Raw genomic sequence first — 17,670 nt, 5'->3', positions numbered from 1 at the left:
CCTCCAATTCTCATCTCCAGCCCGCCACAGCAGGGAGGGGGAAATGGAGTGAGTGGCAGCATGGTTTGGAGAGGCTCAGTGGAAGCACTAAATTAGGAAGTGCCATTCCTAAACAAAGGTACAAATTTGTCCTGTAAAATATTTGTAAATTAAAACAGCCTCAGGACTTCTGAATGTAACCCCAGCTGAGTTCTGGAGATGTCACAGAGTACTGGTTTTGTTACAGTTACATAATTCTTTTCTCACACAAGTTAATTGTAAATCAAAATAACTTGACAGAGAGGGCAGAATCTATTATACAAAACTGAAGAAGCAAAGTGTATGTATATTTGAAAAGCAGAAAAATACCTGTGATTTCTGTATGGCCTATTTACTTCTGGTATACAAGAAAACATGACTTTCATATTTCTCCGGTACTGGAAGTATGTGTTTTACATGAAGGAATAGAGCAGGTACCTATTTTCTGATGACAAATGAAGCATGCTGGATATATGCTCCACTTCCCCAGAAGCTGTATACCTGAGGACAATAATGCATTGTCAAGGCTTCAAGAATGCAGAAGACATTGAGGAAATAACTTACATAAATGACTCTGTTTTGCTGTGCAGCAGTGGATATAGTTGATATCACTGGGTGTGCTTATGGTCATCCTCAGAAAACAAAAACATTTCTTTGTGATACTGTAATTATTGATCTTAAATGAGAGCATAAGCTCTTTCACATTGCCTGAGAAAGTGGTGGTTTTGCTTTGTCTGAAGTGCTTGGTTTATAAATGACACTTGGTCACTGAAAGTAGTTTTGCCATCTCTGTCTGTCTGCTCTCTCATGATTGTTTATTTTTAGACAATCTGTGTTCTGTAACTAAATACTTTCAACATCTTCACAAGTAATCTTGACAAGCAGAACCAGCGTTGTTGAAGTGATTTCAGATGATTAAATGTTAAATGATGTTTTCTTCCAACCTAGTTTAAGCCAGCAAAAATGTCAACAAAATAAGTGAACCAATATACTGTCTGCTGGTTAAGCATCAGGAGAAGAAAAGAAAAATTAAATGCAACATATGCTAATTTCTTAGATGCTGAACTTTGGAGTCAATGACAGAGACTTTTGTATCATGGTTTGTGATGACTGTGTTTAATCAAAACAAAAGGTTGAACTTTTTAAAGGAAATCTTTTTCTAATAGTGAAAAATTTTCTTTCCATTTCATATTTTCAGCAGTCACATTCAAACTATATGGGGTAATATGACATCAACTGATGGGTAATGTTGAACATACCCATTTGGCTTATCTGTAGTCTGGAAAAAAAATGAAGGGAAACTAATTTTTTTTCATGGTGATGCTTCATTTTAATCTCATCTAACACAGCATTGTTTTGAAAGTGCTGTTGGGTCTGAGTGGAGTTGATGCTACAACCTGTCTGGGTTCAGAGATAGAAGGATAATGGGGGGAAAATGAAGAGATTGTCAGAAGAGGAGAAAGCCTGTTTGAGGAATGGCCCATGGAGTGTATTGATGTACCTGGGCAGCACGTTGTTGAGTTCTTCTGGGAGGCAAAGTCTGCTTGGGTTAGCAGAAAGAAGGACAACATGCACTGATGGCAAATCTATCAAAGACCCTAGAATATGTCTTACTGAGGGTGGTTCCTGGTTTTAGGTGGAAATGGTCACTGTTTATGAAAGAACTCCCACATTTTTAGGGCACAAATAATCTTGACAAATTTAGTAAGAATGAAAGTACTTTTAGACTGCTACATTACCATAAATTGATGACTTGGTGAATAAAAGTCCTAATAGTGAAACCTGAACAAATAAGGAGGTAATTAAATTAATTCCTACAATGATACCTCCCCTGCATCTCCCATTTTGTCAATGGCTGGCATTTTATATGCTTTTGGGTTTCACTAATCTGTATTGTAAAGGCAAGTGGAGTTATATTTGCCATATATTTCATGTATTGAAGCACTTGAATATTAGTTGGGAAAAGTGAGAGAGAGACAAGGAGCATGTGCTCACCAGCCAAGGTAGAATAGATGATGATGGGTGGCACAGGTACATGTGAACCTTAAACACAAATTGGAGTCAGAGGGAATTGTCCCTGTAGCTGAGGTCTTTCTGGTTTCTCACTCAGTGCCTCCCACCAGGAATGTTTATTTTCCTGGTGCCTACATCAGTGCAAGAAACAGCATTTCAACAAACTGCCATTGTTCTCCCTTATGACTCTTATCACTTGAAAGAGCACACAACATACAAGGTTGGCACCTTCAGCATGTTTAAAATGTAGAGACCTGGCTTATTGCAATATATATTTAGAAACTAATGCAGTGACAAACAAAATTGTGTGGAGCTCAGCATATATACTAAACCATATGTATTGCCAGTAAGCACTGCTTAAAGGACAAGAAAACATTTTCCAATTGCCACGTTTTAACAATTCCTTTTCCATGAATCTGTAACATGGGCACTTTTGAAACTTAACTGATGGATATACAATCCTTTTTATACTGTCAGAAATTCTTTTATTCAACTATTCCTATTCTTTTCTTTAGGAAGGTGAAAAAAAAGGATTTATGAATAGACTTTATGCCATCCAGGAGGTGTGTGTCACTGTTCAGAATATCCTTGATGAAATTGCTTCATTTGGTGAAAGGATCAAGAAGTAAGTGCTGACACAGGTGCTGGATTGCTCTCTAATGTTGTTCATACTTTTTCCATGCAGAGATACAAAATATTAGACCTTTATTTATTTATTTCAGGGGACTCCAGTTTTGGATGATCCATCGTTCAAACTCATCTATATTTACTTTGCTTGCGGAGGCCATCAGTCAATGAAAATCCTGTCATATTAATTCTGAAATTTAGAATTATATTAATTGGGAAAAAAATCAGAACTAAGGTTTTTAAGTAAACCAGAAAGAGAATCTTGTTGAGAGGTCTAACAGTAGTTATTTTAAAATAATAATAAAAAAATGCAGCTTTGATAAAGGAAATAAGCAGAGCTGAATAGTATTTTAACAACGTGCATAACTTCCACTTGCTGGAAGTTGTATTTATGTACCTTAGCAAAACCTTTCCTTCTAGAGTATTTGTAATTTGTAATACTTAATACATGATATATAAGAATTGCCAACAAATCTAGGCATTAAGAAAGAGAAGATCTGATATTTACTGAAGGAAATGCGTTGTATTTCTGACATGGTCAGTGAACAGCAGCACAGGGTTTAGTATTTGAGATGAGACTGGTTCCAGAAAGATGCCTTCCAGCTGTCAGCTGCAAAGCAGGGACAGGACTGACTTGGTTTTCCATGCCTCCAAAGCCAGGCACATCACACCACCACCTGATTCACTTTTGGATGTGAATTTTAGGAAACTGGTGCCTTGGATGGAGGTCAGTCTGCAGGAATCCTGAGGATCATCTCTCTTCTGTTCTATTCTGTCTTGATGAAGAGGAGGTTGCCATTTTTGTGTTTAAGAGGAAATACCCTAATAGGAAAGCCTGGGAAACATTTCCGTGGGGACACTTACAGGCAGGCTGTGTTCACAGCAGCAGAGGCAGGTGCAAGCATATTGTATCACACAAGTTTTCCAGTCAAAAAAATGAACCTGTCTCTGAAAAAAGTCTTTTATCAAAAGGCTATTTGTGGAAGTTGTCTTGATGACTTAGTTTTTTTAATTGTGCATTTTGGAAGTAGGGTTTGTTCTATTATGTACCAGATGAGACCAACAGAGTTTTCTAAACTGAGTGAGACTATAAATCTTTGCTCCTAATTTGCTTCTAAAACTATAATGGGAAACCTGTACTGAATGCTGTGCTAACATAGCACATAAGGAGGTTTGCTAAGTGAGGAGCCAGTGCTCCCACACATGGTGTGTCTGTGATCCATTGCATACAGCCGAGTCACAGGAACATGAGCAGACCTTCTGTTCATCCCAAACGCATACAGAAGAGGGGAAAAGAGCAGGTGTCCCTTGAGGATAAAAGGAGGAATCCGACACTAAGTGACACTAACATAATGTTCATTCTGGAGACATGTCAAAATTGCCAGCGAGAAAATAAGACAAATAAACACAGGAAGCCAGACCTCATTATGAAAAATATGGCTAGCAATTCAAATAATTATTCTGCTAGAGAAGCCAAAATAATGTAATCACATTGATCGGGGATGTAGTTAGTAGGAATACTTTAAAGAGTATCATGAGGCTATTTAGAGCCAAAGCCACATTTTCCTTCTGGATGAATGTCATGCAACACTTTTGATATGGTGGTGCCTTCGTGGAACAAACCCACTGAGCCAAGCTCCCTTTAACCAGTGTTTTTATGGGATATACATGTAAATTTATCATCTAGCTTTTCTCTTCTCTGCACATGGAGGTTGGAGAGCCACAGCACACTGTTTCAAGACTCATTAACTTTCTCTTCCTCACACCTCAACCTCTGCAAAATTAGGTGACCAGCAGTGTTTTGTCACAGAGTTTGGGATCCTTAGTAAGTATGTTGTAATCTGTGACTTTTGGAAAAGGTAATGAACGTCCTGAAACTCTGATGGGATCCCAGATTTTTTTTTCCTTTATCCATAGATAAATAACATTTACTTATTTAATTTTATTTTATATTTTATTTTATTTGGTAGATAAGCTTTCCTTTGCTTTTTCTGCAATGTACTTTACCTCTTTACCTTATGCCACTCCCTCCTTTTTTCCTCCTTGTGTCCTTTTTTTTTTTGTTTGTTTGTTTGCCACCCAATGGAATTTTATTTCCTTCCTTCATCTAGTGTTGCCTTCAGGACTGACTGTTCTACCCCCTTCTTTTTTTTTTTTCTTAACCTTCTCCTCCTTAAGCTCATTGGATGAGTTTCCAGCTTTCCATACCCATACACTTACCTTTTCCTTTTCCCCCAAAACGGAAGGGCACCTGATTGAGGAGTGCATCTATACCTCAGACAGAGGGAAATGTCCCTGCTCAGCCTTTAACTGCTTGTGCTGCCCTTACAGTGGAACAGTGAGGTGATAAAACAGAAAGCCCTAGCAATACTTTTCCAGTTATTGTATCCTACTTCTACCCTAGTATTGAAGAAAGCAATCTGAGTTGCCTGTGGGAATACATTTAGGGAATAAGGAGTTCTGTGTGTCTTGCCTGATGCTAAGACTGGGGACAAGCACTGAGATTTCCAAAGAGCAGAGCAGTAGTTCTCTTGGCAGATGTGTGCTGTTGGGCAGGGAGAGGTGCCATTCAGCAGGCGAGTGGGTGAAGCCAGGACCTCCTTTCATTTCCACTAACAGTGGATCCAAGCCCAGGCTCTCCCTGATGTCCAACATCCATGCATTCATTTGTAGACTCAGTTTGTTCACCCTGATGGAAAGTGGCACTTCTCCCACTCTCCTGCCCGTTATTTGTTCTTTTATTGGGTCTGTTGGCTGACCTCAGTCCTGACTTCTGTTAATTTTTCTTTTAGTACATTCAACTGGACTGTCCCATTCCTTAGCTGGCTGGCGATTGTTGCCCTCTCTGTGTTCACTGTCATCCTGTATTTCATTCCACTGAGATACATTGTTCTTGTCTGGGGTAAGTAAAGCCTTTTTAAACTGTCTATACCACTTAAAACCCTGTGCTTTGTAAGGGATGACTTACATTGTCAGTACTTTTTGGTATTTATGGTCATGAAGCTGCCTCATGATGGAAACAAGCAGGTTAGTTAAAAATCGCAACTCTGTAAAGATGTAAGCCCATCTGCAAAATGCATTTTTCTTGGCTGGCATTGCAGACTTAATCATACTATGAACATGTAGCCATGAGGATTCTTCATATATCAAAATGTAGCTTTGTCTAGGTATTACTCTGATTTATTTTCACTACTTGTACACAAACAGGGGCATTTCAATCTATATAGTGCATTTAGGACAATATGCCTTTTTTACTGCAGTACTTTATCTTGTGAAAGTGTATGTAAACATAGCAACAACAAACCTGTTTAAGGGGTCACCTTTGGTTGGACAAAAAGGAATGGGTGGTATTTGGCTGGTTGATAAGGAACAGAAAGTAAGAGTGGGTAGGGGGGTGGAATTATGATTGATCCAGACTCTCACTACAATATCAATTGTCCCTATATCAATTCTTTATACTGATTTTAAAAAGCTGCCGTTACCCCATCTGTTGTAAATAATGCTCCCAGTTTTCATTTGTACATCTTTTCAATACATCCTATACCACTGGCAGCTGTACCCTTACTCAGTACCACAGATTTGTGAACAGCATAGTTAAATCTGTGGCTAGATTTTCTTTCTGAAGAAAGAATAACAATCTCACTTTTGTAAAAAACTTTTGAATTCAGGAGACAACATAAAATCATTCAGCTGACTCTAAAGAATTAATTTTTTATTGATCAGTCAGTATTAGTAAATTCTTAGTGTGTTTTCATAAATAATCATAGCAGAATATTTAAAATGGAGCAGAAGCAATTAAGGGGATATGTACAAAAGTATTTCTACAGAACTAACAGAAACAAGCATGTGGGCTTCCTTTCTTTTCCTGTCTTTGGAGTTTTACTTCTCCCTCACATAACCTATATCACAGGTGTAACCAAACTCTTAGTTTGTTCCCAAAATTTCATTCTTCCTAGCACATACACGTGAACTTTGAAGTAGTTGGTCTGTGTCCTTTTTCAGACAGTTCTGACATCTTGCTTTCTTACATCCCCTTTGTTTGATGCAAGAACATTTGATTATAATACTCCTCCAAGACCCACAAAACTACAGAGTGAGAACTGTTCTTTGAAAAGCTCATGACTGATATCCCAGGAAGGGTCACACACCCACAGAAATGTCTGTTTCAGGTAAAGCAGAGCCTTAACTCCCAAGCCTCCCAAACCATGGATGGATAGCATAAACACAAATTATTATAAATGCACCTTGCATTCTTTCCATCTCTTGCCTCCTTGCCCCCAAGTTATATAGTGTACCTACATATGACTTCGAGGCCATTTGTTCACTAGTGGTTTCAATGCAGGTTTTTCTCCTGCATTTCAGTTTAGGTGCCTTCTTACTCAGTGCTTGTGTGGGGGTCCCTTCTTTAGGGATCTGTTTCTCTTGCGTCATGCCAGGAGACCAGACAAGTACTGCATAGCTACAGCTCCTGCAGTCCCGACCTTCTCAGGGTGAAATGCATTCACACAGAGCCATGTCGTGCTGAGCATAGCTCTGTGCATCTGTCCCTTCAAAAACTGCAGTATTCCAAACATGTGCCTGTTTCCTCCATCATGATGTGTTTTTAACCTCCCCCGTGTACATACATTCCTTCATCCCATTCATCCATCCTGCACTTGGAAGCCTTGGAAGCCTCTGTTTTCTGACATTTTTCCATAGGAATGTTTGAGCCAGTCTGTAGCAGTATTTGCCCATGTCATTCTTTGGGAAAGCAGAGGTTTTAAATGAAAATTCCTCCATGCTATGGCACATCCTTTCTATAGCTGTCTTTCTTCTTTGCATCCATAGGGACTACCTCTGTCAGCATGCCCTGGCAAGAGATTCTCTGTGCTTTCCCTCTAGCCGTCTCTCTGTCCAGGAGACTACTGGCCCTTGAAGATGTGGTTTGTTAGGTGGGGTGGAATGGGAATCACCTCTCCATCCTAATCCCATTCGGTGATGTGCAGAGTCCTGTCAACAGCTACAGCTGTTTATGTGGAAAAAGTATGAAGATAATTATTTTATTCTGAAAATTTTCAAGCTTTTGGAAAAGATCAGTCCCCTTGTTGTATTCTGTGCAGTGCTTTTCCTTTCTCAAGCCTTGACCATGATTTATTCATGCATTTGCTTTCATGGGATGACTGGTATTTTTCTTTATCAGATGTGACAAAGTGAAACCATATCAGCTCCTGAATTCACCTATAGGTGGTCCAGTGGCCACATGTAATGAACAGTAGTGTTGACCTTGAATTTCTCAGTCACTTGCTATGCAAAGCATCTTCTTAAAGGTGTTGACCCTCAGATATTCCTTTTGAACACTCACTGTTCAATCACCAGATAAAGGAATGGCAGCATCTCCTATCTACATCACAGAACTGAGAATTCATGCAGTGGAAAGCTGTGGGTTTTATCAAGCTTATGAAGCTTACATCCCCCATCCCAAGGCCATAAGTCCTTGCTAAAGCTTTCTGAAAGGTCTGGGTGCCAGAGACTATATTATCTTATATCTGATACAGCCTGGATAAATTACACAGGAAGGTACATTTTTAATGCTGTCCTGGCTATCTCCTGCGCCTGAAAGTCTATGTAGTTTGTACTGTTCCTGCTCCTGTTTTAGACGTGTGTTCCCAGAGCCCACATACTGACTTGGTATGTTATGATAAGAAAAGTCTAATTTAAAAGCCTTCTTTCTGCTTAGTTTGTGGAGGATTTTTCTTGGTGCTTCTTAACACAAATTGTCAATAGGCATTATAAGACCATGATATCTAATAGAGACATCTGTCTTCTCTTCTCTGCACTGCCTTCAGCTCATCTGTATCTGTCATTCCCAGACAGAGGTTTGTGCAAACTCCTCTGAAACCTTCACATGATGCAGACTTCACTGCTTTCCATATGCTTCATTGTCTTTACCATGAAGAATATTTTCCTTGAATCTCCAGAATCTTTCATGAATATTCTATCCTGCAATTAAGCCCATTTCTGCTCATCCTCTCCAGTACAGAAATGAAGTACTCTTTATTCCTCTCTTTTTTTCAACCTCCTCATAATAATCACAGTTTCTGTTACTTTCCAAAAAAATGTATTGAAGGAATTTGAAAATGCCCCTCAAACTTTTGCATTTTGAAACAGAGGGAACCACAGCAGCAGATTTCAACATTTGGAGCCTGCGTTTGCAGTTCATTCATTCATTCGTTCGTTCATTCATTCATTCAGTGTTAATGTCAGACTTCAAAACGGGTCTAAAATCTTTTATAAAACTGCCAAAAATACTTGGATTTTTTAAAATGATCATAGTAACATTTGAACTTTCACTTTTGCAGGCATCAATAAATTTACAAAGAAGATTCGAAATCCATATGCAGTTGATAACAACGAGCTACTCGACTTTCTATCCAGAGTTCCTTCAGATGTTCAAGTGGTGTGTATATATTTTTTAAGAGTCCTTTCTGGTTTTGTTTTTTTTAAATGAATTTTTAAAGCAATTATTTTGATTCAACATTATACTCTCTGCCACAAAGAAATTGCAAACTCAAGCTGGGGATAGTCCATGAACCATTAGGAGGTTGCTAGACCTTTTTCCAGGAAGAAAGTAGGTACTACCTTGGTTGTGCCTCTGAGGATCCTTAGAACAGTAATTATTTGTTAGATGGTAGCAGATGCTAGAGCTTGTATTAAACAGCCTCCAGCATCATGTGAATCTGACTGGGATAAGACACTACGTAGGAAACACTGGAGCTGAAGCTGTCAGGACATGCAGAGAAGGAATAGGAAGGTCAAATGATGGAAGAGGCAGCACCAGGCAGTGTTGCCCAGTGTCTTGTGACAGCACTCTGAGAGCACTTTAGCCTTTCCTTTTCTGGGGTGAAAGCTTTTGCTGTGGCCACAGTTCAGTTGTGCCCATAAACTCCTTAAAAAAAAAGCTGGTTGTGAATTACAAGCTTTTGTGATGCAATACACAATCTCCTGAGAGGATGCAAGCTTTAAGATAACATCAGGCACATAAATCATCTCTGGTATCACAAAGATTATAGACTTCACATATTTCTAGTTTCAGTTCAGAGCTGGTATAAGTAGGAGGTATGGGTACACATACCTTCTCTGAATCTGATACCTTTGTGGCAAGCATTTGGAAATAAGCAAGTTTTTCAGATATATTACAAAGAATATTCATCCAGTTCACCCAAGAGGATACTGTTTATTGTCTGTAAGAGCTCATGCAGAAAACAAAAATAGAGTAACCTTTTCAAAGCTTACGTCAGTGCACAGTATTATTTCCTGGCAGGATTTTCCTAATGTTGATTTCCTTCTTACTCTAGATTTGCAGTTGTGTTGTTGTTGAATCACATGTACAAATCCTGTATAGTTTTTAGGGAGAAAGTTTTCTTTATCTTTTTTAACCCTGGGGGAAAAGAAAAGGTGTCTTCCCTTTTTTCTAGGAAGCACCACCTGAACTCTTTCTTTCTGAACTTTGTGTTTAAACAGATGCAATACCATGAACTGAAACAAGATCCCAGTCACAGCCCCAGCAAGAGGAAGAAAAACAACCCTGCCTAGCCAACTTCATGTGTTGAGGAGACTAGCATCTGCCAGGGGAGAATAAAAGAGCAAGCCTAGGCAGCGTTTCCTTTCCCTAAGCGTTTTATTTATTTTGCCTTTTTATCTAGTGAGGAGATTTTGTAAATAGTGTAAAAAGGTGTTTCTCATTGAAGATATCTTTCTCACTGTAAAGACATTTGTTTTAAGTAGGGTTTTTGCCATTCAAAAGCCTCGTTAGAAACAGCATAATGCATTAAAGGAGTCAATCTAAAGTGGTAAATATGCACTGCTACTTGGTAGTCAAAGATACATGAAATACTCAAATCATGCTGACTAAACCCACAAAAGGTGTGAATTTAAATCTTACTCAAAAATTTGTCATCCAGTAAGTCACCATTACAATGGTGACATTACTATGTTTTATACATTTAATGAGAAATACAATGCTGTGGAGCCTACTGCACTTAAGTTTTGGCAGATTTTTTAGTTCTCAGACCTTGATGTTAACTTCTGGTGCAACATTTTCCTGTGCAGGTGGGCTGCTTATAAGATAATGAGAAACACCAAGTGCAAATCTCTTTCTGGAGCTCCCAAAAGCAGTTCCTGATGTCTTTATCATTCCATTGTAAGATTTAAAAATCTCCATCTCTCTCAAAATACTGCCAGGTTTGTAACTGATTGCCTGTCTGATTTTTCTGTATGTACCAGTAATCTTCATTTGTACTACATAGTTTAGTGAATAAAGTCCATAGTTTTGCTGTAATTTAAATAGTATAAAACTAACTCCACATATTGCTTTTGGTGTCATGCTATGAAAACTTTTTGTGCACATAACTATTTTAATATGGAAATGTTGCAGAAATTCTTTTTTTCAAATCACAAGATCATATTCATATGCTTTACCAAGCTGAAATATAGCGTAGAGGAAAAAAATGCAGTTGTGGTAAAACTGTTTTATTCTCTTAGCTACTAATGTCAGTTCTTCTGATACAGTCTTTATCTACTGCATGGAAACTGCATTATCTTATAAATTACATGGAACATAGATGAGAAACGTTTACATTTCAAATGTTTTAGTGGCCACTGCATAATGAGTACTTGGGGATATATTCTGGTAGCTGCATGCAGACTACGTAGTGAGCAGAGACTCATTCCTGAGGGACTACCTGTACACAGCTCCTCATCGTAGCTCCTGGTGACATTAAAGGGGATTTTTGCCCAGGGGAGAGCGGCAGGACTGCATCCTCGAGGAGAGCTGTGGTCCTCTCTGGATTACCTCTCATTGGTTGCAATTGCAGATAAAGTTATATTGCACTACTCTAACAATACTTTTTGAAAAGACTATTTAGAAATACTTTGCAAGCACATGTTTATATATATTTGTCTAAAGAATTATATGTTAGCTGCATTGCTCATGAAAGACCGTCCTGGATTTGTTTATTTTGCAGATAAGATGATAGCCAAGTTCTGATGTGAGAGTAATTTTGTTCTTTCTGTTTGTATATTTGAAAGAATGCCAGTCAAATGACTATTCTGCAGAAAGTCTTGTCCTTGTTACATCATGACTTTAAAAGAGTTCTGGCTGTGTGATGCCTGAAGACCAACATACTATTGATTAAATGAGAATCACTGATTAGCTTATTTTGTTTTAAAAAAGCCAAATTTTTGACTCAGCAATTATGTGAATGTTTGTTGCCTGTTGTCAGTTTCATGCAGTTCTTTAATACACTGCAAGCCTTGTGTCTTCTTAATGTTGCCCACCTGTCTGCGTGTGATTTCCTGTTGTGGTTTTTTTTTCTGTACCCAATTTCAAATGTCTACTTCGATGGTAATGTACGGGTTAGCTATGCACATTTCCTGCATTAAACACACCTTTAACGTCACTCTTTTCTATTACGAAGCCTCTGTCTTTGAAATCCTATGCTATCATTTTTCCCTGAGTGGTGTGACATGGAAGTGTCAAGGAAAGCATCATATTTCTGTGTGCAGCATTTCAGTATTTTAAGCTCCATAATGTGCAGGTGGAGGGGGCAGGGAGAGAAAGACATCTGTTTGTTTAAGATTGGTCAATTCCTCTTAAATGCCTCAGTCACTCAAAATTGATCTCACTGAAAATATAACGCACAGAGGCAAGGCTAAGAATGCATGTGTATTAAATACAATTCTCCTGCCACAGCAAGACAATTTAAAATCACAATTTAAAATAGTTTGTGAGTGAACACATTTTCACTATTTGTAGTTTCTCTACTCTGCTTTTTGTGGGTGGCCTCTTTAATGAACCAGTCCCACTTTATGCCATAAATATTTTAACATACCTTCCTTTTCCAGATTGGTTCTGAAGTCCATTTCTAACCTGTTAGATTTACCAGGCTTTATTCTGAAAGCAACTTGTCTGTTCTAAACAGTCATGAAATAATAAGGCATCGCACAATCATGAAACTCTTTCAGAAAATAAAATTTAATGACTTTATTTGGGTCCGTGGAAAATTATTAGCTTAATTGGGGTCCACACTTATAGTAGGTGTCAGAGCATTCAGGATCCACCAAGGCTGATTGTCTGAGAGGCTTTAGTTACAGTTCTGATGGTAATTCATAGTACAGAGGTTACTTACCCTGTTTTTACAGTTGTTTCTCGTTGTAGTGAGGAATGCCTAATAGCAATGAGCTTTAACTGGGAGAGCTGTGTACTGTGACTTAGTATTTTAAATCCAAGTGCAATAAACCCCAAGATGTTTTTCTATTGCAATTAAACCAGCGGTGGAATAATGAAAAGGCGATTAAGCAACCTGCATACAGTCTATCAGCTAATGTGGTCCCTGAGAGCATAAGCTCTTCTGACAAGAGGAAGAGCTGCTGGCCCCTCCTGCCTTTTCTCCACCTTGGCCTGCATTCTCTAGGTGACCAAACTTGTATTCTCCATTTCCTGGTCACCACTATACTATCAATTAAACCTTTACTAGAAACTGTTTGCTTTGTCATCCTCTCCTGCTTTTTCTCCTACTTTTATTCTTTGACTAATTCACCTTCTTACAGATGTAACTCCCTTGACAGTTTGATCACAAACCTTCAGCTGCTGGTTTTGTGGCAGCACTTTAGTTTCCCTCATGTACCTCCCACCTCTGCAGTTTCAATGTTTGGTTTCTCACTGCTGCATTAAGGAGTCATCCATACCCGTCTTCCATCAGCTCTGCTTTTCTTGGACCTGCAGTGAGTCCCATCCAGACCAACCTCATCATGGTACTCCACGTTCAAACTTTGTTGGATTCTCACTCCCTGGTGGTGATATATTTTGAAGTTGTTCCCTGTGATAGAGCAGAAAAAAAAAGAAATTGCAATCTAATTTTAGCGGAAGGAAATATCTTCTGAAAGTTGTATAAGTGTTTCTGCAATATACATGGATCTTGCTGTTGGCTACTGGCTTTTGAAATATCTGAGCTTATAGTTTTGCTCTGCTCCAGTTGAAGGATTTGGACCTCTGTGTGATTTGCATCAAATCATAAAGGGCATTTGATCTGGGGGGAAACCAATTAACATAAAGGCATACCAAAACATAAAACCTGTAGTTTATTAAGTTTAAAATTGGCAAAAGTAACAAGCATGGGTTGGTTGGGACCCAGGAGGATTACTCTGATGAATTCTCCATCATACAAAATGATTGCACAGTGAAAACTGTGCAATTTACTGTTCTTTGTAAAATCCTATGCTTCATAATTAAATACAGCACTATGATTTTTGCAGTTTGGCTTTTTTCTCTACAGATTAATGTGTAGGCTGCACTTTGAGCAGACATTTTCACAACAAAGAGTGGCATTTGAAAAAGAAATTAATTTTTGAAGTAGTTGACAATTGACATCACTTGGTGAAGATGCCAAATGTCAGGAAGTTTAAAGCCAGGGTTTGTGTTTATCTTTCGATTTAAGTTGTGATAAAGTGAAAGGAGAGTCACAAACAGTTGCAGATGGAGAGAGTGTGCTGTCCTGGAGCCACCAACACTGTGCATTGCTGACAGTAACTGAGACAGTCATGCTTGTAACAGAGGAGACATGAAATGCACCTTCTGTGAAGAGCTTTAGAGAGCATCTGCCCAGCTGCCCTGTCTCAAGCGGTTGCATTAGTTCATCATTTTTGTGAGTGCTAATTTAATTGACCAGTGTACAATAGAAAAATGAATAATGGTGCAAGGGAAGGAGGGAGTTTCTTGGATTTTCTCCGTCTCAACCTGAATGTTAAAACCCTCTTTCTGGTCTTGGTACACAGTTGAGGAAATGTGACATCACTGCATCTAATTGAGAAATCCTGAGCTTCTAGAAACCCTAGTTCCCATACTGAGAGTTCAGTCCATTTGCACAGAGTATGCTTCCAGGGCTAATGCTAGACAGTAGCCATTCCCCTTAAATCATGCATGCATGCAACAGGACAAGTCCATGTATCTCAAATCCTCTAATCTCCTCAATGAGAAACATGTAAAATCTGATGTTATTTTCAAATAACGTGTTTTAAGTCTAATTTCTCACTCCCTACATTGGGAATGAAGTGCAGTTGACAACTTCTCTCTTAATTTCTGCCCTGTTCAGCCTGCTGCTAAAGGCAGAGGTTCAGCCACAGAATGGAGAACTACAGGCATCAGCTATGTGTGGACTCCATATAATAGGCTGCTATTATATGAGAAAATAAATTTTCAATCTTAATCCAGAACCAGAGGACACAAATCAGGTGGACAAGTAGTTTTGTAAGGCCTGTGATGCTAAAATGGAGAGACTTTGATGCGTGGGCTATTTGATGGATAAGGAATTGGCTGGACTGCTGCATCCAAAGTGTTGCAGTCAAGAAACAGCTCAGTGTTGAAATGGAGATCAGTAATAAGTGGTGTGATTTAAGGGTCTGTCCTGGAACCAATACTATTTAATATTGACATCAATGACATAGTAGGATCAAGTGTACTCTCAGTATAGCAAATGACACCAAGCTGAATCATGCAGTTGATTTGCTGTAGGGAAGGGATGTATGTGAGGTCTTCAAAAATGAAATGTCTTTTGAATGATGGAAGAAGAAGGCTTAAAAACTTGCATAGTTTATGTTCAGAGTAGAACTGAAAGCATCCTACCACCCAAACCCATACCTAAAGCATTACAAGGAATCAGGCAGATGTCATCAAGGCTTCCATACTTTGCACTCATCAAAGGTAACAGATGAGAAAGCCAATCTTGTGTTGTAGCTTTTCTAAAATGAAGACCGTGTTTCTATAAGGACTGATAGAATACCTTCAATTTCTCATAAACTGTAAAAGCGTTTTGGGGTCATCTTCCTACCTCAGGAAAAAGTTTTACTCTGCTAATAGAGGCAGTAACTGAGAGGGACGTTGCTAAAGCCTTGAACACTCCACAAGAGTTGACCTCTACCTGCAGGATGCAGAGGTCAGCTTCAGTAAGGCTGCTGGAGGGCAGGTGCAGACATGCAGAGTTGTGATGGTGACAACCACAACTCAGATGACATGAAGCTGACCCAGCTGCAGCTCCCTAATTTCGGTGTAGTGAGCATGGCACTTGCCCTAGATGGGAGCCTGTGGTTTCACTTTCTGCTTAGTCTGAGTGGACCCAAACCCATGACATATAGTTTTTAAGAGGATGCTGTGGTAGACGTGAGGCTATTCAGATGAAGGGAAAGGGATAGCTACTCTAATTAATTAGAGTATCGATCCTCTTGGAGCTGGAGCTCAGTGCAGAAGAGGATTCAGGACTGACGTACAAGATACAAAAGAGGCAGTGGGCAACAGAAAAAATTAGAAATAAAACTAGCAAAAATTTATGCAATTTTCAGGAAGGCATCATAGAAACAAGAGTGTACATGTGCTCCCCTGCAGGAGAAAAGAAAACAAATGCCTCCTTGCCCCTTTGAAGATACTCTGACCTGTAGAGGTTTCTGGGGAAGCGTACAGTTTTGAAAGATAAGCACCATCCTCATCCTGCTTTGTAGGGACCTATCTCCCCCTGAGTCACTAGACAGAAGCCTAGAGGGGACCGGAAAGTTTTTCCTTGGATCTGACACTTGCTAGCAACTCATGTTATTCGTCTGTTATTTACAAGCCTTTACTTCACAATAATGCACAGGGTAAAAAACCCAAAATTTGTTCTTAAATTTTTAAAAGGGAAATATTTGAAACAGAACGTACTTGCCTATTTGTAGTCTGTCATTCAAAGTAAGTGTTTTTGCTCTTTCCCTTCGGACAGACCATGATGGCCCCTTCTAGCAGACCCACCGAGTGTTGTTTCATTGATGGCTAGCAGTCGCTATAGGTAAATGAAATAATACCATATGAAAGCTTTGTGTCCTAAACCTGATACTGCTGTGGCACAACATGCATGTGAAAGGATTCTTTTGGATTTGTGGAGAAACAAAACAAAACCAAAAAACACCCTGCCCTGGTTTCAGCCAGGGCAGGGTTAATTTTTGCAGTAGCCAGGAGAGGGTGTTGCTAGGACACAGAGGTTATTCTATACCACCTCATGTCCCACCTCTGAAGGCAGGGGAAAGGGACTCTTCCAAGGAGCAGGGGTTCCTTGCCATCAAAAAAATGTGGTTGAGGGAGCTGTCTGGTATTGTCTATTTTCAGGATGAGTTCCATGTGAATAATTATTTTTGTACCCTCTGTGATTGCTAGTGTTGCTGCTACTGTACATTTTTTCTTATCTCCTTGCTGTTTCCAGTAAATTGTTCTTATCTCAGCCTGTAATCTTTGCCTTTTGTGCCTCCAATTCTGCGCTCCATCACACCACAGAGGGGAAAGGGAGGGGGAAAAGTGAGGGACTGAGAGAGTGGCATATGGTTTGGATAGTCTTGGTGGGGGCACTGAGCTGGGGAGTGCCATTCCTGAACCACGGCAGCCTTATTTGGAGCCCAGTGTGGCACATGAAGAGTTGAGATAACAACAGATCTGACCACAGCAGGTTGGAACAAATTCGATCTAAGCATTTGTTGTATTAGGTATGGACCCACTGATCACAATGTTGTTTGGTCTGTTCACATAGGTGTGGTACCTAACCCTGTATAGGTGCCTGTATTTGTTCCTCCCAGTGCTCTCTTTCAGAGCAGGCGGAGGGGTCAGGATTGCCTTGTTGCTCTGTGGTGGGATATCAATTTATGACATGACAACATAAAGGGCAATGAGGCCCATTTGAGATGTGCATTCAGTGTTGCTCTCCTACCCTTCCCTTGAGCATTACCTTTGAGAATAAATTAAGTCTGTAGGGGAAACAGGGAAGAATGATTTTCTCTAGCTCTTCACCTTCTTTTCTGCTTCAGGATTGTTAAAACAGCTTTCAAGAATTTTGAATTTCCCTTTGGATGTTAAGGAAAGCATATTCTTGTTGCTACGTCTGCCAGGTCTCTTCAGTGCTATCCACACCATGTTTAAGAGTTACAAAAGACATTTTAGGAAGGCCTTTCAGAGATTTGCCCTGA

General features: G+C 39.4%; 1 protein-coding gene across 4 annotated transcripts in view; it reads left to right on the top strand.

Annotated features, from left to right (window-relative positions):
• Positions 1–17,031, top strand: part of MCTP1 (multiple C2 and transmembrane domain containing 1) — a 177,056-nt gene extending 160,025 nt beyond the window's left edge. For 2 of the 4 annotated variants that reach the window (XM_017807236.1, XM_017807235.1), the window contains 4 exons: positions 2,547–2,656; positions 5,451–5,560; positions 8,997–9,094; positions 10,159–17,029. In XM_017807236.1, coding sequence (XP_017662725.1) covers positions 2,547–2,656; positions 5,451–5,560; positions 8,997–9,094; positions 10,159–10,230 — 390 coding nt within the window. In that variant the 3' untranslated portion in view covers positions 10,231–17,029. Of the gene's footprint in view, positions 1–2,546; positions 2,657–5,450; positions 5,561–8,996; positions 9,095–10,158 lie in introns of those variants that run through there. The other 2 variants (XM_017807237.1, XR_001873544.1) reach the window with 2 other exon arrangements.
• The last annotated feature ends 639 nt before the right edge of the window (positions 17,032–17,670 follow it).

This window comes from Lepidothrix coronata, unplaced genomic scaffold, assembly GCF_001604755.1.
Source record: "Lepidothrix coronata isolate B3197 unplaced genomic scaffold, Lepidothrix_coronata-1.0 Scaffold18, whole genome shotgun sequence".
Classification (NCBI taxonomy): Eukaryota; Metazoa; Chordata; class Aves; order Passeriformes; family Pipridae; genus Lepidothrix; species Lepidothrix coronata.
Note: the sequence above shows the minus strand (reverse complement) of the source record. Positions and strands in the feature narration are given on the sequence as shown.